Here is a 27,250-nt window from a genome sequence, read left to right as displayed (position 1 = left end):
ATGTGCTGGTTCTGAAGCTATGATAGGGGTACTTGGACATTATTCTTGATAGTTTTTTACAAAAAATCCCACCCTCTTGTTGTTGTTGTTTTTTTTTTTAATTAATTTTTATTGTAGGTTGTTCAAAACATTACATAGTTCTTGATATATCATATTTCACACTTTGATTCAAGTGGGATATGAACTCCCATTTTTACCCCATATACAGATTGCAGAATCACATCAGTTGCACAACCATTGATTTACATATTGCCATTCTGGTGTCTGTTGTATTCTGATGCCTTTCCTATCCTCTACTATCCCCCCTCCCCCATCCCCTCCCCTCTTCTCTCTCTACCCCCTCCTCTTGTTGTTTTGGTCATCTGGCCAACAAACCTGCTTAAATCCCACTGTCTTTCTGCAGCCCTATGTCCTGTCTCCTCTTTCCCTGCCTGGCCTATCCAGAAGTCACCTTGGCAGGTGAGCGCTTTTCTCAACACCTTAAGTAATCTTCCACAATCCAGCCTGGCATTTTATTTACTCCTTTCTGGATTCAGTTTTCCTCAACAATTTTAACTATTTAACATATGCAATACACAGTAGGTATTATCTTGTCTGTTGTTCTTCCCCATACAGACTAGAATATAAACTACCCTGTGTCCCATATCTAGAACATTGCCTGGCATACAGTAGGTACTCAATAAATATTTGTTACATGATGAATAGAGAATAGCTCTTAGGGATTTGTTTATACACTTGAAGTTGGAAACTAGTAGGGGAAAAGTATTTGAGGGGAAATGATTTTGAGGGTGAGAAAGCGTGATATCATATCACTGAGTATGGCAGGTGACTGAATTCAACATCCTTGTTTTTTTTTAAAATGCTCCCTAAGTCCCCTAAACCCAGGGAGGCTCCCATGGCTGACCTTGTTCCTGAGGTCCCCACACCCTGCCCCTGACCTTGCTGTCTTCCAAGGTTCTCTGCACATTTGCCTTTCCAGGATGGCCTCTGCTTTCCTTACTTCCTGTCCACTTTTTACACAGGGCAAGTTACATGTTTCTTAGCCCATTCTCAGGCCAGCGCTGGCTCCCACCACTCAGGCTATGTCAACAGGGCCCTCTTTCATAACCAAGCAGGCCCTGAAATCATGGGTGGTTAAGAGGACAGCTTCCCGCCTGGGAGAACAGCTCCTTTGCCCCCACCGCATGAACTAGTACCCTTGCCAGTTCCCATAGAAATCAGCAGAATGTGGCTTTCTCTGAGAAGCCAAGTCAGGTGATGTAGAAATGCATGCCAACAAATAATGGCAGTGCCATTATTTGGCAGCTGACTACCTGGATGATATAGGGAAGTAGTAGTCTTCCAGAAAGAGGTAACTTTTGAACTGTTCTGGAATGAGCAAAACAGCCAAGCAGAATAACAGGAGAGAAGTGGGCATTGCCAACCAAAATACCCTGTGGAAAAGCACAGGAATGAGGAAGAGGGTGAAGGGTGTCACTGGGAGGAATAGCACACACAGTGCCATGGGGATCAAAGGTGTCAGGCCAGGGAAAGAGGGGGCACCAGAGCACAACAAGCCTCCTAAGTGCACCAATGAATAAAGATGTGGCACTGATAGTTGTAGGTCATAAATGCTTTTCATCAGTGTGACATAATCTAATTTGGAGTTTGTTTAGGATTGATCATTAATCCCAAATAGTCTATATTTTTTAAAATAAAAATGCTGCTATATCATTTCATAAATATCACAGAGGTTAATATTAATAGTTTTTAAATGAATCATAGTTTCTTTTCAATGCCATGTTAAGCTAGTCCTCAAAGTGAGCTCTGGGGAACCACTACTGCTGAATCTCTGGGGCTGCTTGTTTCAAGGGCAGATTCTAGAACTTTCTCTCAGACCACTCACTGGGGATGGGATCCTAGGAAAAAGGAAGAATTCTAGGGGCTCCAAGTAACTAAAATATACTAAAAGTTAGGGACCACTATCCTCTTTTAGGAATGGTAAAAATACCATAAAACTAAAGGGAGGATTTTTTAAAAAAAAATCACAATTCCATGTGAATTGATGCTATCAAAGAAGTATATTACTCAAAACAAATGAAAAAAAGATATCCTGAACATTTATATCTTATGTTTGGAAAAACAGATTCATAGTGTCAGCTTCTCTTCTCATCCTTCATGGAGAGTTATGGTGATCATTCATTGACTATGTCCATCCCCACTCAGACTGTTAGATAGCACCCACTGCCCTTCACTTTTAGGAGAAGATATTTTGCATAGTAGTGAGCAACTCAGATAGGAATCAAAACTGAGCCCACTGCAGCCACATTGAGCTCTCCCTCCTCTGGAGAACTCCCTGGAGACAGAGCTGGCAGGTTGGGAGGCTCTGGCTCTCCAGGTAGGAATGGTTAACAGCATCTTGGCTCTGTGCTTTCAAGTTTGCACACAATTCTCCCCAAATGCTCATCCAACCAAGGGAAAGTGGGAAGTCCCAAGCTCCAGATAAAATCTGGACCAACCCTGGGATGAGGATGAGACAGGTAGACTCTGAGGCCTCCTGCAGTCTTAATGTCCTGTGATTTCTAGCAGTGGTCTCCCTCTGGCCACACCTGTAGTCTTCCAGAAAGAGGTAACTTTTGAACTGGGATTTCCCAGGGTCCACAGAGAATTGTCAGCTTTAAGGTTTCTTCATCAAACGTCTCAATAATTTTTCCTTAAAATTTTCCTATGTTTACTCTTATGTATTTTTTTCTACAGGGAAGTCAAAGCTAAGTAGTTTTCCAAATGGAAGAAAAATACTAACGAAGATGAACTTAGAATACTTGTTAGCTTGAGAAAACAGCTAATAAATTATAGGCTTTTAAATGTAAAGTAGCAGGAAATTTTCCGTGTTAAAGATGAACTTTTTATTATTTTGGATGAACTTTCTTTTTATTGTTAATTTTGAATTTTTTTTAGAAAAATGAAAATAGATGGATTTTCTTTTTATTGGTGTTTTTTAGCAAATAAAACATGCACATCATAAAAATAATAATAAAATGCTTGTAATATTAAAGGCTTAGAACAAAAAAGCAACTCCTCCTGACTGCTCCTTCCCAAGTTCCCCTGTGGAAATAGGAAACTGATTTCAACTCTTGCTGGTATTTTCCTCCCATTTATTTACATTCATATTTCTGGTGTTTGTGTGTGTGTTGGGGGGGGGTGCTTATAGAGCTATTTCTAACTTGCCAAGTTTTTTAGTATCTCTTGACTTGTTTGGTAGATGAAACTGTCATAAAAGTGATGGGCTCGTACCATGGTTTTTAGTTAATCAGGGTGTGTGACAGTGGAAATTGTGTTCATGCCCAAGCCACCATTTCTCACATCTGTACACTATTTTGAACGCTACAGTTTCCTATGGTTACACTTGTCACATGGCCTATTTACACCTTGGTCTTCTTGGGGTCCTCCCTGTGGCCCTCACCCACTGGGTCCAATCAGGCCAGCTCAGCATTGTCTTCCATTCAGCCATTCTGAGTTAGATCCTGTCTCCCAGGTCCCCTGTCTTTCTCGTTCTTGGACCAGTTCCTTTTCCCGAGGAGCACACCACTAGCTATTTACTGTCGAGATGAGATGTGCTTGGAAAGTTATCTTTCTGATTCATCACATATCTAAAAATGTTTTTATGCTTCCTCAAACTTGATGTACCATTTGATTGACAATAAAACGTGGACTGAAAATTAATTTTCCATAGAATTCTCAAAATTTTATTTCATGTCTCCCTCATGATATTTCTGTTGGTACAGCCGAAGTCATTTTGATTCCAAGTCCTTTGTGTAACTATCGTTGTCATTTACTCTTAGAATGTTTCCTTTGTCCCCAGAATTCTGTAATGTTATGATCATGTGCTTTGGTTGTGTGTGTTTGTGAGAGGAGGTCATTTTATGGATGCTATCAACTTGAAAGTTTATTTTTTCACTTTAGAAATTGTTTCTTGTATTAGCTCTTCAGTAATTTCCTTCTCTGTGCCTTTTGTCTTGTTTTTCTGAAGTTCCTACTGGTCAGACACTGACCATCCTGGGTAGATTTTCAAATCGTCTTGGCTTTTTTTTTTTTTTTTTTAATTATTATTTACCTCTGTTCCTTTTTGTTCAATTTTGTGGTGATATTTCATGAATTTATTTTTCACTGTTCCCATCAAACTTTTCACTTTAATGCATACCTCACATGACTACAGGCATCAAGCTGGGTGAAGTCAGGGGATTGGTCTACAGGACAGCTCACACAGGGCTATTGCCACAGGTTTCGGCTCCTCAACACCTGGGCCTCTACATAAAGCTGCTTGGTGTGGCAACTGGCTTGCTTTAGAGGAAGGAATCCAAGAGACATAGCAGAAACCATGATGTCTTTATATGACCTAGTCTCACAAAAGTGACATATTGTCACATCTGCCTTGGTTGCACAGGCTGATCCCAATGTAGTGACTCCCAGGGAGAGAGATCACTGGGGCTGTCTTAGAACCTGGCCACACAGGACCATGTTCTGACTTGTCTGCTGATTCTGCTCTGGGTATATCCACCTTTGGGAGTGCTCTCTACTGGGAATCTGTAACACCAGCCATTCAAATGGTGTTATAGGGTGTTTCTTCCGCTGTGGTGTGTCTCAGGCCCTGGATTTAATCCCGAGCACAGCAAAACACAAAACAAAGCAAAAAACAAGCAAACAAAAATCAGTATTTTTGATTCAAGCCCTGACTATGCATAGGAGCCAAACTCTTAGGTCCCATGGTTTCCAAACTCAGCCAAGCAGCTGGTGGCATTAGCCCCACCCACCATATTGTTTCTGTTCCATTTTGCTCCCCAGAATCATTCATTTTGCTTTTGAGTTTGTGTCTTTTTTTCTTTTTAGAAAATATATTTTATCTTTTGTTAGAGCAAAAGGAATAGGTGGAAGTGCTCACAATCCTGCGAAGCCTCCGTTTGGCATCCATCTTCCAAACATGAATTGACACTTTTTATCTGCTTCTGTCTTTCTCACCTGTTTGTCTTGATGGTTGGTGCATTTTTATTCTCTACCCACCAAGTTTTCTTGTTTTCAAAAGGAGAGGATGCACGTAAAAGTACTTAATCAACTCTTTCTGGATTAACTCACACTCAAGGGAGCCTGGTTTTCCTGTTTATTATTCCAAATGATATTGCTACTGGAGCCATGACCATGTTGTACAGCAATGGCGCCTGAGTTTTCCCTGGAATCTAAAGGAGGCATCTGGAACAGTAGCCTTGTCTTACGGCTGACCCATGGCATTTGGCATTCCTTTCTTGGTGTTTATTGGTTCACAGACACAAATAGATGTTTCCTTGAAATGTCTAACATTTCTGTGACTAAAATAAAGTTTCTAAGAATTTCTACATACTCTCCCAGACTCCAAAACTGAAAGATGTAAAACTTTTGCAGAGACTTTGGTTCTTGTTTCTGACCATTGGTGTATTTAGGCAAGTGAGCTCCTAATAGAAAAGCAAAGCATCTGGACAGTCTCTGCATGGACAGACCTAAGTATGGGCCCAGCAAGCAGACCAGGAGTCATCTGGAGAACCCTTAAGTACTTGGTTCAGTGGTCAGTCCACAGGCACAAGCTCATCAAGTGCTCCTTCACTGGTCATCTGATGAAAAGGGGACTAACAGGCTTGTATACAAACCACATGTGCTTTATTTCTTTTAAATAATGTTTTCAAAAAGACCTCTTCCTAGAAACAGATAAGCCAGATGTGTAACCTGAGGGGCTTCCAGGTACCCCAACATATGTATCTACTTGTCAGCCTGGAGTTTCTCTATCATTGGGGGCATTTGTGGCAATTTTTATGATAAGAGGTATTGGTTCCCCAAAAATTGTGTCAATTACAGGAAAGACTTTAAAAAATTAACTTACTAGTATCATGACTCTGTGAGAGTCCCTTTCTTTCACTTCTCAGAAAATTCTGCAGCAGTGGGTGACAAAGCAAATATTGGCTGTGATGGTTTGGATGTGAAGTGTCCCCCAAAAGCTCACGTGTGAGACAATGCAGGAAGGTTTGAAGGAGAACTGATGGGGTTATAGACTTAACCTAATCAGTGAATCGATTCCCTAATGGGATTAACTGGGTGGTGACTGGAGGTGGGTGGGTGTGGCAGGAGAAAGTGGTTCACTGGGGGCATGGCTGTGGGGTATAGATTTTGTATCTTGAGCATGGAGTCTCTCTCTTTCTGCTTTCTGATCACTATGTGAGCAGCTTCTCTCTGCCATACTCTTTCTCCATGACAATCAGCCTCACCTTGGGTCCTGAGGAATGGAGCTGGCCTTCTATGGACTGAAACCTCTGAAACCATGCACCCTCAAATACACTTTTCCTTCTCTATGATTGTGCTGGTCAGGTCCTTTTAGTCACAGCAGTGAAAAAGCTGACTAAAACAGTGACTGACAAGAAGAGATGGGAGAAGGTAAGAGAAGCTGCGTGAGGCAGTTCAGTGCTCCCTGTGCTGGCCAGTGTGACTTTCACCAGATGGAGAGAAGTGACAGAAATGAGAGTTTCCATCTTAAAGGAGCACCTTTTATTCCTTGATCATTTACTTGCTTCCTTTATAGTATTTTAATTTTCTTTTTTTTAATAGAATATGATTATAATACATGATAGATTTTCAGTTGATTGACAGATGGGTGAGTGGGTGGGCTGTTTTGTGTTGGAGTTGGTCATAGCCCATAGGTAAAAAATACAAATAAGACAATCCTAAAATGATCTGCATTTTAAAATGTTTCTATTTCACTGCTTGCTTTGTGAAGTTCAAAACATTAGGGACTTCTGAACTATGTGGCAACCCGGGTTCTTCCAATCTCCAAAGTGCACTTCCTGTGTCCCCCTAACCCTTGAACCAAAGTATAGTGGGGAGAGGGAAGGAAAGTAAGAAAGAGGTGGAAACAAGAGGGTGCTTCCAGCTGCTGTTCTGAGATGGAAGACCACTCCTCACGGAACTTTGAAGCCAATCTTCTTTTAGTTTCTATCTTAAATTTTTAATCCAACTTTTATACTGATGCAGAAGGAAAATGTAATCAGCATTATTTACCCCAGGGGTCAGCAAGCTTTTCCTGCAAAGGACCAGATAGTAAAAAAATTAGACTTTGTAAGCTAAGAGACAATATCAGGATATTAGGTAGATATCTACATAAAAAGAAAACAGATATTCACAACATTTTTATTGATGAAATACAAACTTTTTCTTTAGGACATTGAAATTTTAAGTATATATTATTTTCACATGACACAAATATATTTTTATTACATATTATATATATATATATATATATATATATATATATATATATATATGGTGTAGATGGACATGATACCTTTATTTATTTTTATGTGGTTGAAGATCAAACCCAGTACCTCACATGTACTAGGCAAGCGTTCTACCACTGAGCCACAATACCAGCCCCTCACAAAATATTTTTACTTTTTTTTTCAACCATGTAAAATACAAAAACTGTTCTTAGCTCACAGGCCACAAAGAAATAGGCAGAGAACTGAATATGGTCTGAGGGCTGCCGTTTGGTTTATACAGCTAATTACACGAACTACCATATTATGCTTGTCCTTGGGGTTTACAATACATCATTTAGGGCACAGTGACAGGATGAGGGACAGAAAAATAGTCTCCTTCCCTCAGTGTCTTGGTGGCCTACAGAGCCAGTCAAGGATCACAGCGTGCTGGTTGAGAACACAGCTCTGGGTCAAATTGCCTGGATTTAGACCCCCACGCTTTGCTCCTTCCACCTTCACCTCTTGAGATCCCAGTTTTCCCATCTGTCTGATGGCATAAGCTACAAATGTAACAGTACATAAGGAAGAGAACCCTGAGCACAGTGCTCAAAATACACTAAGATCAGTGTAACAGAAGGAACTTTCCTCGGCCAGCACCCTTATCCATGGATCCCAAAGAGTCTATCTCATACGCATGGTGAAGGCCTCTCAGTTCTTCTGCATTTAAAAAACTTCAGGGGACAAAAGAGAGACAAATATTGAAAAAGCTGGAGTTAATGGTCCAGGTGTGCCTGCCTCTCCCTGCAGTATACTAGAGAGGCAAAACTTCACCTCGTTTATTCCCAAATGTACCCCAGAACTCTGATCGCCACCGTCTTTGTCAGGCCAGTAATCTGCATGCTTGCTGTCATCCAGAAAATCACAAACGGGTGGCTGGCTCAGATGTCTAGACTACTGATGTCTCTCTGGACTGGAGTTGAAAGATGGGAAGTGGCAGTTGCTGTGAGATGTCTGTGCTACTAAGCGAGGTGAGGGAAGCTTCTGGGCGGGGCAGGAGGGGCGCTGCAGCAAGCAGCTCAGGGTGTCCTTCTCCTTCGGGCAGGGCAGGCTGCCAAGGCTGGCGGTCTGTGCTCAAGGCAGACACCGCGTGCAGGCAGCCTGCAAAGCACAGCTCATGGAGCCTGTCTGGCACGGTTTGGCCCACAGTGGTCAGCTCTTCTTTTCACACACAAAAACTTTCGCCTCCGGCGATTGGCTGGGCAAAACGTGCAGGGTCAATAATCATAATGCAAAATCAACAGACCTGCTCAGCAGGGTGTTAACCAGCTGTGAACGGTGCCAACTTCCCCTCCTATGAACTAGGCTGGACAGGGTGTGGGGGAGGAGGGCTTGGGGAGAGAGCCGGGAGGCCATCTCTGCTTCATGAGCCTGCACAGAATGGGGCATACATGTTTGGAGAGTAGAGAGGAAAAAAAAACAAAAAACAGCCAAGACTATTTGGAAGTCATTTTCTGGATTATCAATGAACAATAGAAATATATTTGCTTAATTAGATATTGTGATAGTTTAAAGAGTGAAAAAGATAATTTTTTTTACTGAATGCGAGTGCAAGGGCAGGTACGAAATTGTGAGAGTTCCTACTTGTGGCCCAGTGAAAGTTGAAAGCTATCAACTCATGAGCATTTAAGGAGCAACCGTGAGTTGATAAATTAGTGCCCACAGTAACAGGCATTAGTAAATATTCTATGTACCTCTACTCTTCCAGCACTTTACCTGTGCTAACCAATCAGATCCCATTTTACAGATGTATTACAGCAATTGCCTGAAGTCATACAAGTGATTTGGCTGAGCAAGGATTTAGACCCAGGAACTCTGTCTCACAAGCTGGAGCCATTCACCCCTGTCCAGTGGGCAGGTGAGGCCTTGGCACCATGAGTTGAGATAAAGAGTTCCAGAGCTCACTGTTCAGCACCCATGGAAGTACTTTCTGACTTTGTATTATACATTAAATTTGGCATCTGTCATTTATAAGCCTCAAGTACCATTGGAATCTTTGACCAATATTTTGTTCCATGAATAAAACAAATTATGGTGTCTGTGCTCATGTACAAATTAAATTTGTTTAATCAATGAATCTACTCAGTATACTCTAAAAATACTTGTAACAGATACTAGTTAAATCACTTGCACAGCAAAAATAATTTTCAGTCTTTTACCCTTACTGTAAGAGTAGGGGCTAGTTCTCTGGCACTTGACCAACTTGAGGAGGAATTGTCTAGGAGGAGAGTGGCTGGTTCAAACTGACCAAAGAAAAGATCAAGCAGTGTCACTCATGTCCTCTGGTATTAGATCTCAGAGTGATGGGAGGGAGGGGGGTGTGCCCTGCTATGTTGACAGAGACCTTACTGATGCATGGAGATCTGTAGGCAGCTATTGACAGAATCTCAAACCCGCACAAAAAATGTTGCAAGAGAGATCTTATCACTTTTACAAATGAGGCAACTTGGAAGGATTAAGGAATCTGTCCCAAATTCCAGATAGTCTCTGGCAAAGCTGAGAGCAGATCCTGCAGGCATGATCCATACCCCTTACCTACAGAGCAGGTCCATACATATGTGACCTGATTTCTGAAATTCTAGACCCTTTTGGATTCTCTGCCGTGAGTTCATTTTGCATTCTAAGTGAGGCTACAAAAAACTGAAGGCAACTATTAAAAAGAATGATTTCCACAAGGTGAACTATTTAATATTTAAAAGTGCTAAAATATCAACGTAATCTTGAATCAAGGGATTTCGAGGGGAAAAAAGCCACAGTATCACTTTCTGAAGCTTTCTGCTCATGACAAATGATTTCTTACTCCTAAAAGGTGTGATATAAGGAAGCTAAGAGGCACTTTATGGTTGGAAAAAGAAAAATCATTAACATGTTGCTTAAGAAATATCTAGCAGTTATGTTTCCTTAGTAGCCTTAGGCCATACTTGTTTTTAAGTGATTTAGCATTGGAATACTAATTAATGGGTTATATCCCATTAAAGTTATCATGATGTTTCAAAAACAGCTCCAAAAATTGGATCAAAGTCAACAAGAATGAAAATATAGCCCCTGTATCATTTGGTCAAATAATCTATTTGAATTATTGAAACACATCTACAAGTTTTAAATTTTATGTAAGGAAAAACAGCAAAATGAAGAGAATTAACTGGGGTCTTAGGCCACTGTCCTCCCCATCCAAAGTCATTGAATCATCCAAATGATTTCACTAGGCCCCGTGCCAGGCTCTGCACACCACGCAGGCCTGGTTCCTCTCTAGACCAGCAGCTGAACAACGGTCAGCCAGCTGCCCTGATGATAATTTTGAGTTCATTCAATCAGGTGGAGGATCTACATGTCAGCAAAATTGTCACATACTCTGAAGTCCTCGTCAGCCCCATTGTGCAGATATATAGTCCATGCCTTGCCAATTTAACTGAGAATTAAAGCCAGGGTGATTTGGGAACAATTTTATTAACCTGGACATGGAAAGACAGCCGTAGACCTGGCTTTGGAATCTCATCAAGAGGCCAGGCCATATGCCCATGGGTGGTAGGGTAAAGCGTAGGAACAGAGTATAACAGATCTTCTCACAGTGACTCTCCCTCTCCATTTGATTGACAGCTGCATGGACCAGAACTTTCCATATCTTCTATGCTACAGTTCAGTGAGTCCTCAGGCTTTTTCCCAGCTCACTGGCTCATGCATGTACCACACACAAGTCTTACGATTGCCAAGGGTTAGTTCTTCCCACTTTCCATTTGATTTGGCACCAGTCATTTATAAGCATCAAGTATCATTGGGATCTTGAACTAATATTTTATTAAATGCAAAATGAAAGAGAGAGAGAGATGGAGAGGTTGGGGTATGTCAACAATTGGTGAACCTAAATGAGAGGGTATAAAAGTTTTTTTGGTACTATTTCTCAACTCTTTTAAGGGTTTAAATCATTTCCCAAAGATGTTTTTAATATAAGCAACCAATGCATAATTACCCTTATTTTGACTTCAACATGTATTAAAATAAACGAACTTCTAGTTTCATTCTTCACCATTTCAAACATAATTGTTCATAATTCATACGTATAGAAAGAATTTTAGTCATGACAATAAGTCAGCTTTCTCGCCACTGCGACTAAAAGACCCATCTAGAACAATTATAGAGAAGGAAAGTTTATTTAGGGGTTCATAGTTTCAAAGGTCTCAATCCATAGACAGCAGACTCTATTCCTCAAGGCTCAAGGTGAGGCTGAACATCATGTCAGAAGAGTATGGCAGAGGGAAACCCCTCCCAGGAAGATCAGGCAGCAGAGAGAGATCTCCACTTGCCACATACAAATACTTACCCCAAAGCCACACCCCTAAAGCCCCGCCTCCTTGAGACACATCCTACCCGCCTTAAGTTACTACTCGGCTAATCCCATCACGCAATTGATTCACTGATTGGGTTAAAGATCCATGATCCGATCATTTCTTCTCTGAATGTTCTTGCATTGTCTCACACATGAGCTTTTGGGGGACACCACACTTCCAAACCATAACAGCAACCCAATACAGTCATGAGATTCATATGTTTTAAAATCCTAAGTCCAAATTAAAGGTAAATAAATTAGTAACTGTGCATTCACTCGCTGACCCATCTGCTCAGTCCTGAGCCTTGGTTCAGGACATACTCTATGGCGGGGACACTGATGTGAACAAGATTGTATAACTCCTTCTCTCCTGGGACATACAGTCTTCAGGAAAAGTACCCATTAAACATATAACCACAAATGATCTAATTAATGGGTTATATCAAAGTCAACAAGCATGATAAGAAAGGGGGCCATGTCTAGTATGGAGATCAGCAAACACTGATTTACTCAAGTCAAAACTGGAAGACTTCCAGTGGTGAGTGGTGAAAGGTGAACATGACTTACTCCAAGAAATAAAATGTAGCCTGTCCCATGGCCCCCACAAAACTTTTCAAGGGTTAGAATGTTGCCAATCTGCCTCTCCTTCCTCTGGCCCTGGGAAGCTCAGCACCCAGGTGCTAGATGGTATCTGGGAGGGAGAAAAATCAGAGATGCTCATGGTCCATTTGAAAGAGTGGCCAGCCCTCCATGTATACTTCATCACAACATCCCTGCCCTGTGGAGCTTCCTTGCCAAAGTATGCAATGCCCTTGGGTGCAGCACTCAAGGTCTTTGCTGAGACTCTGCACACTGGTCCATCTCCTCCTGGAACCAGGGGTCCAAGAGCACTGACCCAGAAGCAAAAGCCCAGAGAGTCAAGTCTTCAAGCAACTTCTGTTTGATCCCAGAGACAAAAGCATCTCCCAGGCAAGGGGGCTCTCAAGTCTGACTACTTTCCTGGAATGACAGAACAAGCAGATCTTTTTTTTTTTTTTAAAGAGAGAGTGAGAGAGGGAGAGAGAGAGAGAGAGAGAGAGAGAGAGAGAGAGAATTTTTTTTTAATGTTTATTTTTTAGTTATCGGCGGACACAACATCTTTGTTTGTATGTGGTGCTGAGGATCGAACCCGGGCCACACGCATGCCAGGCGAGCGCGCTACCACTTGAACCACATCCCCAGCCCCAAACAGATCTTTTTTGCGTGAATATGTCACAATGAATTCCACTATTATGTATAGTTATAATATATTTAAAAATCAGATGTTTGAATTATGTATAATTATAATATATTTAAAAATCAGATGTTTGACAGTCCCTCACCCTAACCCAGTTTCTGATTCAGCGAGTCAGAGCGGGGCTGAGAACTTGCATTCCAGACAAATTTCCAGGTGATGCTGGTCTTGTAGATCTGGGAATCCAAGCTTAGCAAACAGCTGGCTTAAATGCTTAAATATGTGACTGACGTGAACACAGACATTTAAAAATCCAGTTAGGCAAGGTTGAGCTAGTCAACATATTAGATTTAAAGACCCCAAAATATCTGGAAGGAAAATTGGAACTATTTGGTTTCCTAAAAATTCCAAATACCTTTAGAAACCCTTTAAGAGACTAGACTTTCCTTCTCAATTACCTCCTTTCCTCTCATATAAATTATAATGGCAGTTTGGTGCATGGGTGCATACCTACTTCCCAGCTACTCAGGAGGCTGAGGCAGGAAGATCCCAAGTTTAAATCCAGTCTGGGCACCTTAGACCCTCTCTAAAAATAAAAAAATAAAAAAGGCTGGAGATGTAGCTCAGTGGTAGAGCACGCTGGGTTCAATCCCCAGTACTAGGCAGGAAGGAAGAAAGAAAGTGGTGAGGGGAGAGGGAGAGAGAAAGGAAGGAAGGAAGAGAAAGAGACAAAGGGTGGGGAGGAAAGGGAACAGAAGGGAAGGGAAGAAATAAAAAATGAAAATATCACAATATATAATAAATGTAGTGAGAATGAATGATGATTGTGTGAAAATAACTATGAACTCTCATCTGTGGATAGTAGAACAGCCTCCTGTTCCCAGCTAAGGAATTAGATTAAAATAATTTTTTTTTTTTTTTGGCAGTGCTAGGGATTGCACCCAGAGCCTTAGGTTCCACCATTGAGTCCCAGACCTCGCCCTGTTATTGTTCTTGTTGCACAAACAGAATTCCCAGCTTCATTTTGAGATGAGTTTTGTGCATGGTGAGAGATAGGGGTTTAATTTCATTTTGTTGCATATGGATTTCCAGTTTTCCCAGCATCATTTGTTGAAGAGGCTATCTTTTTTCCAATGTATGTTTTTGGCGCCTTTGTCAAATATAAGATAACTGTAATTATGTGGGTTAGTCTCTGTGTCCTCTATTCTGTACCATTGGTCTACCAGTCTGTTTTGGTGCCAATACCATGCTGTTTTTGTTACTATTGCTCTAAGTCTGGTATAGTGATGCCCCTACTTCACTCTTACTGCTAAGGATTGCTTTAGCTATTCTGGGTCTCTTATTTTTCCAGATGAATTTCATGACTGCTTTTTCTATTTCTATGAGGAATGTCATTGGTATTTTGATCGGAATTGCATTAAACTTGTATAGTGCTTTTGGTAGTACAGTCATTTTGATAATATTAATTTTGCATATCCAAGAGGAAGGTAGATATTTCCATCTTCTAAGGCCTTCTAAGGTCACTATGTAGATCTTTTACCTCTTTTGTTGTTTCCAAAGTTTTTTTGGTTTTTTGAGGCTATTTATTTAAAATGGAATAGTTTTCCTCATTTCCCTTTCTGAGGATTTGTCACTGATATACAGAAATGCCTTTGATTTATGGGTATCTCACTTCAGTCAGAATGGCAGCTATTATGCATACAAACAATAATAAGTGTTGGTGAGGATGTGGGGAAAAAGGTACACTCATACACTGCTGGTGAGACTGCAAATTAGTGCAGCCAATATGGAAAGCAGTATGGAGATTTCTTGGAAAATTGGGAATGGAACACCATTTGACCCAGCTATCCCTCTCCTCAATCTATACCCAAAGGACTTAAAAACAGCATAATATAGGGACACAGCCACATCAATGTTTATAGCATCACAATTCACAATAGCTAGACTGTGGAACCAACCTAGATGCCCTTCAATAGATGAATGGATTAAAAAAATATGTCACATACACACAATGGAATAAAACTCAGCAATAAAAGAGAATAAAATCATGGCATTTGCAGGTAAATGGATGGAGTTGGAGAAGATAATGCTAAGTGAAGTTAGCCAATCCCAAAAAATCAAATGCAGAATGTTTTCTTTGATATAAGGAGACTGATTCATAGTGGGATAGGGAGAGGGAACATGGGAGGAATAGACGAACTCTAGATAGGGCAGAGGGGTGGGAGGGGAAGGGGGGGCATGGGGTTATTAATGATGGTGGAATGTGATGATCATTATTATCCAAAGTACAGGTATGAAAAACAAATTGGTGTGAATATACTGTGTATACAACCAGAGATATGAAAAATTGTGCTGCATTCTGCTGTCATATATAAATTTTTAAAAAATATGAAAAAATAAAGAATTCCCAGCTTCAGAAATATCTCAGGAAATTTCTTTTTAAAATCCCTACAATTAGTTAGCATACCTCCTGGACTTGCCCTGTCTCTACTATCAATTAATATTTAATATTACCTTAATATAGTTAATATTAAACAGAAGCAAAAACAAGGAAAAGGGTTAATACATAACCATAGAATATATTGTGTGTCAAAACTCATATTCAACACACTTTTATGACTATTTTTCTCTTCATTTCTCTGCTGGCAGATTTAAAAAAAAAAAAAAAAACTTGACCTTCATTAGAGTTAATGTGTGCATAAGTAATGAAGACTGAGATTGTAAATGTGTCAAAGGAACTAGTAAGAGTTCCCCAGCTCACTGCTGAATTGTTGTTGTTTCTTTATATATATATAAAAGGCATTTTGATATTAGCATTAGTGAATTAGTTTGTTCTCTTTAAAGACACATAATAGGTATTGATAATCTTTACTCAGTCTCAAACATTATTTCAGGAAAACAAAAGCTTATTCCCTATGGAAGATACTGGGTATTAAATAGCTACATATACATTATGGTGTACACATTAGGCACATGTACACATATACTTGCGCCTATATGCACACACAAGTATAAAAACCATGTTGACTTCTGAGAATTTGACTTTTAAAAAAATCACGACTTTCTACCTACAACAGTGGCAGTTTCATAGGGTTCATTTATTATTCTGTGGAGAAAAAACACCATAGCTGACTTTTTCCATAAATAAATTATTTTTTAAAGATTTTTTAAAGATCTCTACTTTATTTATTTTATTTATTTTTATGAGGTGCTGAGGATTGAACACAGTGACTCACATGTGCGAGGCAAGTGCTCTGCAGCTGAGCTATAACTCCAGTCCCCACAAATAAATTATTTAAAACTCCTAAGTACAATAAAAAAAATGATGTTCATTCATCTGACATTTCTCCTATAATGTGACTCTTTCTAACTTTAATGATTTGTGTGTGTTTGTTTTTGTGGTGTTGGAGGACCTCATGTATGTTGGCAAGCCCTGAGTTACACCCCCAGACAGAGTTGCTGAATTGTTCAGACTGGCCTCAAACTTGTGATCCTCCTGCCTCAGCCTCCTGAGTACCTGAAATAGTATTCACCCTTAAAATACAAAGATATGTTTGCTGTTGCTCTATCAAGGCTCCATTAAGATGTTTTAAAACTAGCCCTTTCTCTTTCCCTCTCCTAGGGCTGTGTCTGTAAAGACAAAGGCCAGTGCTTCTGCGACGGGGCCAAAGGGGAGAAGGTAAAAAATTTACTATGGCATCTTCTTGTTATAAAGTCATCAAATAATTCATGCTCTTTCAGTGGCAGAGAGATCCTCAGTATGTTGTTCCATTTCCAAAATCCAATTTTAAAGTAATTATATATAAACATTAACCTTAGAAAAGAAAAAGGAAAGAAAAGCCTTCTAGGAAGACTCAAATAACCTGTGTAAATACTGGTCGTTAGATTGTAACTCTTTGGGTCTGTAAAAACCAAGTAGCAAGTTAGTGGGGAAAGAAAGTTTACAAGAAGCCTCTATAGCATGCACTATTTACAATGTTGCTAAACACAAGAGAAGGCATGAAAACAACTTGATTCACTCACTTTCACATAAAATAAACATTGAAGCCGCAGATTTTGTCCTGCAGCATTAGTACAAGATCTCCCCCTGGTGGAAGAATTATGCAGCTGCCCTCCAGTGGAGGCCAAAATTCAGCTGAGGGAAGGAGCTCCATTGCAGAATTCAAGAAAAAAAGAATACCGTGAAATCTCATTAGTTCGCTCCATTAACTTGCAATTTGTGATAATTAAGACAGAAGAAGAACTAAAGTTTTTTCTTTGTTTGCAAAATGCTTTCCTCTGAGACACTAATTATTTAACAATATTGAAGGGTGACTATGGAAAATAATTTTATGAAAATATGTTAAAGCTCTTTAGATAAAACAATTCACATAAGTCATATGCTAACTAAAATAATTATTATCATGTATATTTTAAATCATTTTATAATTCACATGTAGTTTTATTTTGCTTCTTTCCCAAAGCTATGAAGGTAGTATATTCACTTTCATGGTGGAACATACCCTCTCTGTGATTCATCATGCATTCAATCATTTACTGAGTCCCAACTATTTACAGGATGCTATTCTAAAATATACGAAAGTGAGTAGTGAGAGGAGTCCAGCACATTTTCTTTTTATTGGCTATGTGAATGCAAATACACTAATGTGAACTAAGCTTGATATTTTTTCTCTCTCTCTCTCCCTTTCCTCTTCTCTCTCTATCTCTTTGCATTTGTGTGACAAAACTGACCAAGTCGATCAGTGTGGCCTTTCCTGTTACAGTAATTCCAGGGTCCATTTCTTTGAGAAGATTTTTGTTGATAAAACCATCTTAGCCACCAGACCTAAAATCCTTTGAATCACTTTTACTAGTAACTTCCCCCTAATATCTTCTGCCTTCTTCTAAAACAAAAATTATTTAGCTCATGTTTTGGGATATGCGGCCCTCGATATCTCACCTGCATCTCCTACTCGCTAAAATGCTGAGGCTGGCCTTGAATTTGCAATTCTCCTGTCTCAAACTCCTGAGCTGTTGGTATTACAGGCATGTGTCACCACACCCAACAGTATTCTCCCTTTTAAGCTGTGTAATGATTTTGTGCACTCTCAAAACATTCCTGTGCCTTACCCTCCTCCACTCCATCCCCATCAAACACAATCCACTAACTTTGATTTTTCTAACTACTTTTCCCTCAGTTGTTGATCCTGTCTTTCTGAATCTCCTCCCTGTACAGCTCCACTATTTGGGAAAAGTAGTTTCTATAAAACCAAGTGCCAGCACCTTCAAGCCTGCAGACAAATGCCAACAGCTAGTAGCTTTCTAGTGACCTATACTCTCACTGCTGGATGCTAATTATTACTTTCTTAATCAAAAACCTGAAAAATGTTGTCAAGAAATCACAAAGAAGAGAACATGATGGTCATGAGAGTGTTTGTTGTTGAATAGTTGCTGTTCCGCGTGTCTCTTGTTTTGGTTTTAACAGGGGGAGAAAGGCTTTCCTGGACCCCCTGGTTCTCCTGGCCAGAAAGGATTCCCAGGTCCTGAAGGCTTGCCTGGACCACAGGGACCCAAGGTATGTCATCCTATAGGCTTGGAAAATTCCCTGTCCACATAACCCTTCTTCGTGCATTCCCCATAGTCTTCCAAGACAGCAAGGATTCCATGGTTTAGACAACAGGTTGATGCTGAAGAATTCCTGGTCTCCCATTAGCTGATCCCTTAGAAACTCATCCTATTCAAGACTAGTACAGTGGCATCATGTCTCCAGCTCCCCCCACCTGTGCAGATGCAGCTGCATCTGCCCAACCTTGAGAGAGATTGTGCTCTTTTCACCTTCCATTCAGGATCTATCCATTCACCCACCTGCATCCTGATCCCTGGGATTCCCACTGGGACCTCATTCCAGGACTCTGTAGCTTGACTTTCCTCTTTATATTGGCTTTTCTCTTTCAATCCTTAAACATGTAAATATTTTACCAAATGGATACAAACCTTCCTCTAGATCTTTTAGATCCTGTGGCCAAAGGATTGTCATCTTCTCCCTGATCTTTCTGTGGAGCTTCTTGAAGGAATAATTAAACAGCGGTTCCCCTGACACTAACTCCTTAGCCACTCTAATTCGCCTTTGACCTTCCCCTGAACATACCCCTGCACAAATCACCAATGACCTTCAAGCAGCTACTGCCAATGGGCACCTCTGGGTTTTCCTCTGACTGGAACCCCTTTGCTTTGTGTTCAGTGGCATAAATCCCTCTCTTCGTTAGTCTGTCTTTGCTTTTGGAATCCCCCTTTCCCAGGTTCTCCACCTACCTCACCCCCAATTCATTGCTTCCTGGGTTCCTTTTTTTTCTTTTAAAAACTGGTCCCTTAAGCATCAAGCTCCTAAAAAGAACCTGTTCTGCTTCACATTCATCACATATTTTATCCTAAAGTCTGTGATAACTAAATACCCTGGAGGATTTACTAAATGCATGCATAACCCCTAGATCTGTGGACTGTTCTTTCCTGCTGGGAACACTAGCTGAGGACTCTCACACATTCATTCCACCAGCGACTGACTGTGAACTAACAAAAAGGTGTAAAAGATTATGACAATTAATCTATGCAGAGTCCTTTAAAAATTTGATACTGTCGTAGAATATGTACTAGGATAATGTATAGAACATTTAAATGACAGTCAAATGCAACATACTGTGTACTGACTCGGTGCCATTTGTTCCCAACTGTGCCTCGTTTACTCCTCACATTGATCCCATATGTCATGGCTTTGGTGACTCAACAGCTCTTATTAGTGTCTCTGCTTTAGACACAGTACTGAAGTAATTTGTCCTGGGTCACACAGCGAATAGGTGGCAAAATCAGAATTTAAACCTGCTTTTATATTACTTTTCTCATATCAAAATAATCCTCCAGCTATCTGAACTCCAGCTGGTGTCCTACAGTTCAGTTATAACACCACATACCAGGAGTTAGAGCAGAATGCACGGATTAAGGGCTCAATTCCAGACTGCCCCCCCCTTAAGATACCAGTCACAAGTGATGGGTCCCCAGGTTGCCCCCACTGCTTTCCATCTTTAATACAGATTGGGGGTTCCCATGACCTGCTCCCCAATTTGCTAATTAGCTATGACAGCTAGTAGAACTCAAGAACATACTCATTCACTGGCTTATTGTAAAGGATATGATAAATGTTATATATGAACAGCTAGAGGAAATGCTCCATAGGCCAATGTCCCGAGAGTCCCAATAGCAGGAGTTTCTGTTCTCCTGAAATAGGGATGTTCACCAACGCAGAAGCTTTCTGAAGTGTCCACACTATAGGGATTTCTCAGACAGGGCTCCTCTCTAGACATGACCCATCATAAACTCCATCTCCAGCCCCTCTCCCTCTGGGAAGATTGGGTAGGGCTGAAAGTTCCACCCTTCTAATCACAGCTGGTCTTTCTGGTGACCAGGCCCCATTTAGGAGCCCACTAAGAGTTACCCCATTAGAACAAAAGCCATCCTGTCACCCAGGAAATTCCAAGGGATTTAGGAGCTCTACGCCAGAAACTGGAGTCAAAGACCAAGAACTAGGACAAAAGATGATCCCAGCACCCCATCACTCAGGAAACAAGGATAGTTTTTAGAGGTTGTGCCAGGAACCGAGGGCAGGGACCAAATACATATTTCTATGTCGCATATGGTGCCCAAATAAAACCCTTGAAACCAAAGAGACTAAACTCAAACTTCCAGTTTACAATAAAAGTGCGGAGGATGGCTGTTCTCTAGGGATTCTATGTCTATCATGTTCATGTATGCGTTCTCTTTCTCCGTCTCTCCTTTGGATCCTAATTTTGAAAAATTCAGAGTCTGAATTTTCCAGAGTCTGATTATTCTGTTGACTTCCTCCTGCTTGGATTTTCCTCCATCTCGACGGTAGAATGAATTCACCTTTTCAGCCTTGGACTTAGGTCAGCCTGGGGCTCCCTCCTTTTTACCCAGTTCTGTATACCCTGCTCTGCTTGTGGTTCTTCAGCCTTTCCTTGGAGATGTGCCAGCCAATTAAAATTATGGTTGTTAACACATGATGTACATGGCTTACGTGATGTACAAGAATTCCATAAAATTAATCTAGAAAATGGGTCAGTCATATTTTAAAGCATAGCTTATGATAACCTCAGAAGAAAATCTAACCAAAGGTAGACAATTAGAGAATATTAACACCAGAACAAAAAGGTTTTTCAGATTTAGAAGCATTATTTCTTAATTTTAAATACTTTCTGCATGAGAAAGTTTATGACAGGGAAATAAAACCTGCAAGTCACTCTTCTGTCTTTTTCATAAAACAAATAACATTCTGTGAGAAAGGGAATCTCCTTAAACATGTCTATGAACCCAGGAATTCCACCTCAGAAAGAAAAGGCTGACTTTAGCCTTGACAGTCCAATCTCAGAAGGCTCTGTAACACCATTTTCTCAAATAATCAAAAATACCAAAATGTACTAGAACTCTCTGGAATGATGCAAACAGCTGTTGGACAATGGGATCCTCACAGCAAGTGACTTAGTTAAAAGTGTTTCCATTTAAGGTTATTCTACAAGAAAGAAGGTCTCAAAACGGTATTCATTATGTGCCCAAAGCAAGTTTATCTCTAGTTCAGGCAGTCCTTGCTTCGTTATTTATTTACTTGTGCATGTGAGGCACATTTTGTTAACAAAGTGTTTCTCCTGCATGGAAATATTGGCTGCTATTCTCGTCTGCCATTGTGATTGTGACATTCATCCTTATCAGACCTCTGCAGCTGTCTGTCTGATATGGGGCTTTCACAGTAGCACTTTAATGTGTAGAAGAATCCTGTAGAAATACATACTCAATAGGTCTGGGGGTGGGAGAGATGGTAAGGGTGGGTGATGGGCAGTTGGGGAGGTTCTGAGATTCTGCATTTCTTTCTTTCTTTCCTCCTCCTCCTCCTCCTCCTCCTCCTCCTCCTCCTCCTCCTCCTCCTCCTCCTCCTCTTCTTCTTCTTCTTCTTCTTCTTCTCCTTCTTCTTCTTCTCCTCCTCCTCCTCCTCCTCCTCCTCCTCCTCCTTCTTCTTCTTCTTCTTCATTCCAATTAGTTATACATGATAGCAGGATGCATTTTGACTCATTGTACACAAATGGAGCCCAACTTTTCATTTCTCTGCAGAGTCAGATCATTCATGCAATCATACATGTACACAGGGTAATACTGTACGTCTCATTCTACCACGTTTCCCACTCCCATACCTCTTCCCCTCCCCTCACTTCCCTCTGCCCAGTCCAAAGTTCCTCCATTCTTCCCTCCCCCACCCCTGTTATGGATCAGCATCCACATATCAGAGAAAACGTTTGGCCTTTGGGATTGACTTATTTCACTTAGCACGATATTCTCCAACTCCATCCATTTACCTGAAAATGCCATAATTTCATTCTTCTTTAAGGTTGAGTAGTATTCCATTGTGTATATATACCACAGTTTCTTTATCCATTCATCTACTGAAGGGCAAGATACTGCATTTCTAATAAACTCCAAGGTGTTGGGAATGTCACTGGCCCCAAACCCTTCTTTGAATAGCAAGGATTTCAGTGAAATTTTGTTTTCCATCTCCAAAAAACATTTTAGCTCCAATCAAACAAGCAAGCAATTGAACCTTATTAACAATGAAATAATCACAAGAGCAAAACAGCTTGGTATGGGGGACCACAAATGCATGGTTTTCTTAGTGCCAATCATTTTCATACTGTTTACTTTTTCTTTTTTCACTTGAATCTAGGGTTGTCCAGGACATCCAGGACTCACTGGTCCCAAAGGTGTAAGGGTTAGTACTCCAACAAGTCCATCCTGATTGTTTGATAGATAATTCTTTTAAAAAGATCAAGTCTGCACCATAAAAGTTATACACAGGTCAGAAGGGAGTAAGTCCATTGGGTATGGTTCCATAGAGGAAGCTCAGGAACAGGTAAAATCATTCTGTGCTGGTTTAAGTCAAAGTAGTGGTCCCCACATCAGGGGGAGGAGTTTACAGATGGGGAAGGGCATAAGGGAACCTTTAGAGTGATGGAAATGCTGTTTCTGTTGGGATTGTGATTATTCAAAAAGTACACAGTAAGGAAACATCCATCAAGCTATTCACACAAGACAGGAACATTTTATGCACTGAATGCAAAATATACCTTTAAAGTGTATTCCTCAAAGCCCGAAACAATCTTAACCTCTTTTTTAAAGTTCTATAAATGTCAAATTTACAAATATTTCTTAAATGTTTCTTGTTTTTCTATTCATTTTATCTATTCCCAATGATGGTTGCAGGAAGAGATTATTGCAACGGTAAATAATACATTAATAGGATGAACACTTTTAAGCTGTTTTTCTTGTCAACCCCTCCTCTTTTCTATGTCTTTAGGGAATAACTGGATTACCAGGATTTTCAGGCCCTCCTGGACTTCCAGTAAGTAATGGGAAAAATATGTGATGGGAAAAATGAAAAATAAGTTTATCTTTAATGAAGATGTGAAGACAGTAGCACAAGGAAACAAGTTGTGATACATTTGTCACATGAAGATATGGAACTTTGGAATTTAATAATATACTAGAGCATAGATTTTTTTTTCATATGACATGTGTGTGAGTCAGACCATATTTCCTAAAATATAAGCAGAATTGAATAGAGTAGATAGAATAGGATGATTCTGCTTAATAGCATAGAATAGTAAAATTTTGTATAACCTCTATGTCTACTTCTCTATCCTTTTTCCTCCCTTTCTACCAGCTTGAAGTAGCACTTTAAGGGACTTTATTTGATGTATGAAGACCTTTTTCTAAAATATCCATGTCTCACTTGATACTCTCAATTTTAATTTGTCTGGATGGTTTTGTTTTAGTAATGTTGTTTAAATTCTATCTAAAAACAAGATATAAATTTACTACTTAATTGTTTAAACATCCATTTGTATTTAAATTATTTCATATCTTCCCTTGGGTCCTTTACTGGTTCCCTGGTCTGGGCCTGGTCTCTGAGACCTGCTTTCCTTGCAGGGCCTCCCGGGTCATCCTGGGCCTTTTGGACCTACTGGTTTACCAGGATGCAATGGCTCTAAGGTATGTACTACTCGAATGCACGAAGATTAATTGATGCTCCACTGAGTGATTAAGTCAAGGTGATGTAGCAAGGAGAGGGAAATAGGCTTCCTGAAACATTCTTCAGTTAGGACCAACAGTGTGGTTTGAACCAGGAGCCTTCCCCTTGCTTTCTCCTTTGCCTTGCTCATCACTTATGTTGGAAGGAGGTTCTCCTATAAAACAGTAAGACTCAACTGCTGTGTATATTAATGAGGTCATATATGTAAATCAGAAACTAAAGCCTTGACCGCAGCTAATCTTTGAGAAGGAAGGCCTGGGCTTTTCAGGATTCATTCACCTCCTTTTGTTCCCTAACTGAGCTCTCTTCTTCCCCAGAATGGTGGCCATGAATGAACTAATTATTAAAGTTTCAAGGAAGCAACAATTAAAAAGTTCTTGGCACAATTGGATGGCCATTTAGGTACAATTTGACAAACACTAGCTTCTAATCCTATTTTCAGTTAAGATAATAGTTTTCTGGCCTTCAGCCTCATGACCCAGTAGCCATCAGGAATTCCAGTTGCTTTGCCTAGATTTGTCAGTGCAAGGCTAAAAGAGAGAAATAGGGATGTTTATCTGAACAGGCTATTCCATAACAACCAAGAACAATAACATACTTTTGATATCTTCTAGGGGGAACGAGGATTTCCAGGACTTCCAGGGACACCAGGCTATCCAGGGGTCCCGGTAGGTTTGCGTTTCCAGATGCTCATCACAGACATAAAGTATGAAGAAGAAAAGCAGTCTATTCCCCAGGTCCATGTGCTCAAATGTGTGAGGATCCAGGAAGCCTGGGGCAGCCAATAATAAATGGTCAGCTAGCAGGAAATGAATGAAGAATGCATTGTGAGTCCAGATTTGGACTTTCAGTCCAGGTTGAGACATGTAAGAAGGGATGCATAACGAACCAATTTGCTCAGAGGGGAAGCCTGGGCCTTTACTTGAGGAGTGAGAATGAGGAGAACAGGGACTTAGAACCAAGATGACTCTAGCAAATAGCGACTAGGTTAAAGGTAATAAGCCTGTAAGAGGAGGCTCTAGTAATAGAGGCAAAGCCTCAGGAGGGGTGTAGTGAGGAAGACCTAGGAAGACATTTCAATAACAGGGAGGGGCAAAGGGCTGCCTAATGTGCTGAGAAATCCGACATTTGGCAATGGTTTCAGCAATATCAATGCTATAGGGCTTCCATGGTGGAGGGAGCCGGAAGGCAGATCTGGAGATGAGGAATGAGTGGGAGATGAACAAAATGGGAGGTTTGCAGAGGAGATGAAGGAGATACTGGGCAATATTGGGAAAGAGGCAAAAGATAAGGGTTGTTGATTTGTTTAAATGAAGAGACTTAAACATCTTGAAAAGCAGTAGGAAGTAAACGGTGGGAAAGGAGGCCAAATAGCAAAAGGACAAGAAGTGTGTGGGTTTGGTTTGCCCTTCATGGTTCATTTTCTGCTTTTCCCCTAGGGTGCTGCTGGCCCAAAAGGACAAAAGGTAAGGCATTTGTGGACTATTGCTATTGAAAGTCTCTTATTGTACATATGAAAAGGACATATTAAATAATGAGATAGAAGCCATTACAAATTGGATTTCATAATCCAGTCCTTACTGATTCTGAAACTGAAATAATCAGAACATGGTATTTGCTCCTATTGAACAGCTCCTTCTGGTTCCTGTTATAAACAGGTCTTAAGGATACAGGTTTTATTGCATCCTTTAAGGAAATGGGGTCTAGGAGACTGATCTCTCGTCTGTATCCTGGAAAGCACTTTCACCATTGAAGCAAAAGGACCTCCAGTTATTGTGGAAGAGTTTTGAAAAATACAACATTGATTAGGTTTGACGAAATTCCCCATTTTCAAGGGTGCTCCTGCTAAAGGAGAAGATAGAAAACTCAATGGAAGAGGTGACCCCGGGCTGCCAGGACCTCCAGGATCCCAGGTACCCTGCTGCAGGGAAATCTCTTGTTCTCAGTACCCCCCCACCAATCCCCCGCCATTTCTCTTTTCCTCTATATGTTTTTCTCACTCTCTTAACCTTTTAGATACTAGTGTTTATTCTTATTTATATGCCTTCCTCATTTCATTCTAAAGTATTCACCTTATAAGAAACTACACGGTGCTGATATGCCGAGATGATTTTTTATATGCACCTTTTAATTTCTTCTAGTCTCAGTCCCCCAGGCTTTCCTGAACTTGAGGAGTTTCCAGGAACGGTCATGTTCCACTTAATTTGTTTGTTGAAACTAAGGCTGGGTTTGTATCACACGTTGAATATCACTTAAAACTGTAGTGATAAATAACTGCCCTCTTCAAAATTTGTATGATACTAGATAAAAGGGGGTCTTTTAAATGCAACTTTCTCCCCTTGTAGTTTGCTTTACTGCGCTATCTGTAGGTGGCCTGAGAGTAATCCAGAGTGGGCATAGTGACATGGCTCTGTTGGAGCTGTCTGTGCTTTACCTTGTGATTCAAAACACCTCCTTTGTAAGACACTTAAGTCTACAAAAGGGAACTTTTAACAAGATTTAGAATTAAAAGTGGAAACTCCTGGGTGGAGACTGGATAGTTGTCTGAGTGAGTCAGCACCTGAGTTGAGACTGTTGGACTCCTACTTGGTGCAGCAGGCTGGTTGCTGATGAGCTGTGAAGTGGGACCAGAAGCTGAACAACTGCAGTTAGGATCTATGACAGCTGCAGAGAGAAGACAGAGAATACAGGGGCTCTTGCTTTTTGCTTAAGAAACAAGCGTCCAGCTGCTGAAGACAGGAAATCCCTTAGGAGGGAACAGAAGTGGTCTGGGACATGAGTGCATCCTTTAAATGTGTACTGAGGGACATCGCTGTTCTAGTCCTTGTGATAGCACTAAGGACAGTGCATGCATTTACACAAGAAATATTTATTAGATGCCAATTATGCAGCAGGAACTATTTTCCAACTCTGGGGATACAGCAGGGCACAAATCAGTCAAAAAATAGTTTCAAAAAAATCCTCCCTCTTCTGGAGATTACATTCTAGTGGGGAAACAGAAGAAAAAAAAATAGGTTAAGGGCTCTATGGTGTGTGAGGCAGTAATGACCTCTAAGGAGAGGAATAATGCAGGGAATTCGGGTAGGAAGTGCCTGGGCTGGAAAATGGGTTTGGATTTGGAGAGGCAGAGAGGCTTCATAGGAAGCCAACTTCATGAAGAGAAGGGAGAGGAGAGGGTCACACAGACACCTGGGGAAGAGGATTCCAGGCAGAGGGGGCACAGAGGAACGCCCTGAGGGAGGAACGTGGTTGGCCAAAAGTAGGGGGAGCAGGGAGAAGGAGAG

The 27,250-nt window shown here is 40.6% G+C and overlaps 1 protein-coding gene across 1 annotated transcript in view; it reads left to right on the top strand.

Moving 5' to 3' along the window:
* The window catches only part of Col4a3 (collagen type IV alpha 3 chain), a 129,546-nt gene that overhangs the window by 48,936 nt on the left and 53,360 nt on the right, over positions 1–27,250 (top strand). The window contains exons 2-9 of the mRNA XM_076866422.2: positions 16,467–16,523; positions 18,309–18,398; positions 22,602–22,646; positions 23,232–23,276; positions 23,864–23,926; positions 24,581–24,634; positions 25,406–25,432; positions 25,802–25,879. Of these exons, the coding sequence (XP_076722537.2) occupies positions 16,467–16,523; positions 18,309–18,398; positions 22,602–22,646; positions 23,232–23,276; positions 23,864–23,926; positions 24,581–24,634; positions 25,406–25,432; positions 25,802–25,879 (459 nt within the window). The remainder of the gene's footprint in view (positions 1–16,466; positions 16,524–18,308; positions 18,399–22,601; positions 22,647–23,231; positions 23,277–23,863; positions 23,927–24,580; positions 24,635–25,405; positions 25,433–25,801; positions 25,880–27,250) is intronic.

Source organism: Callospermophilus lateralis, chromosome 9 (genome assembly GCF_048772815.1).
Source record: "Callospermophilus lateralis isolate mCalLat2 chromosome 9, mCalLat2.hap1, whole genome shotgun sequence".
NCBI classification, from domain to species: domain Eukaryota; kingdom Metazoa; phylum Chordata; class Mammalia; order Rodentia; family Sciuridae; genus Callospermophilus; species Callospermophilus lateralis.
Note: the sequence above shows the minus strand (reverse complement) of the source record. Positions and strands in the feature narration are given on the sequence as shown.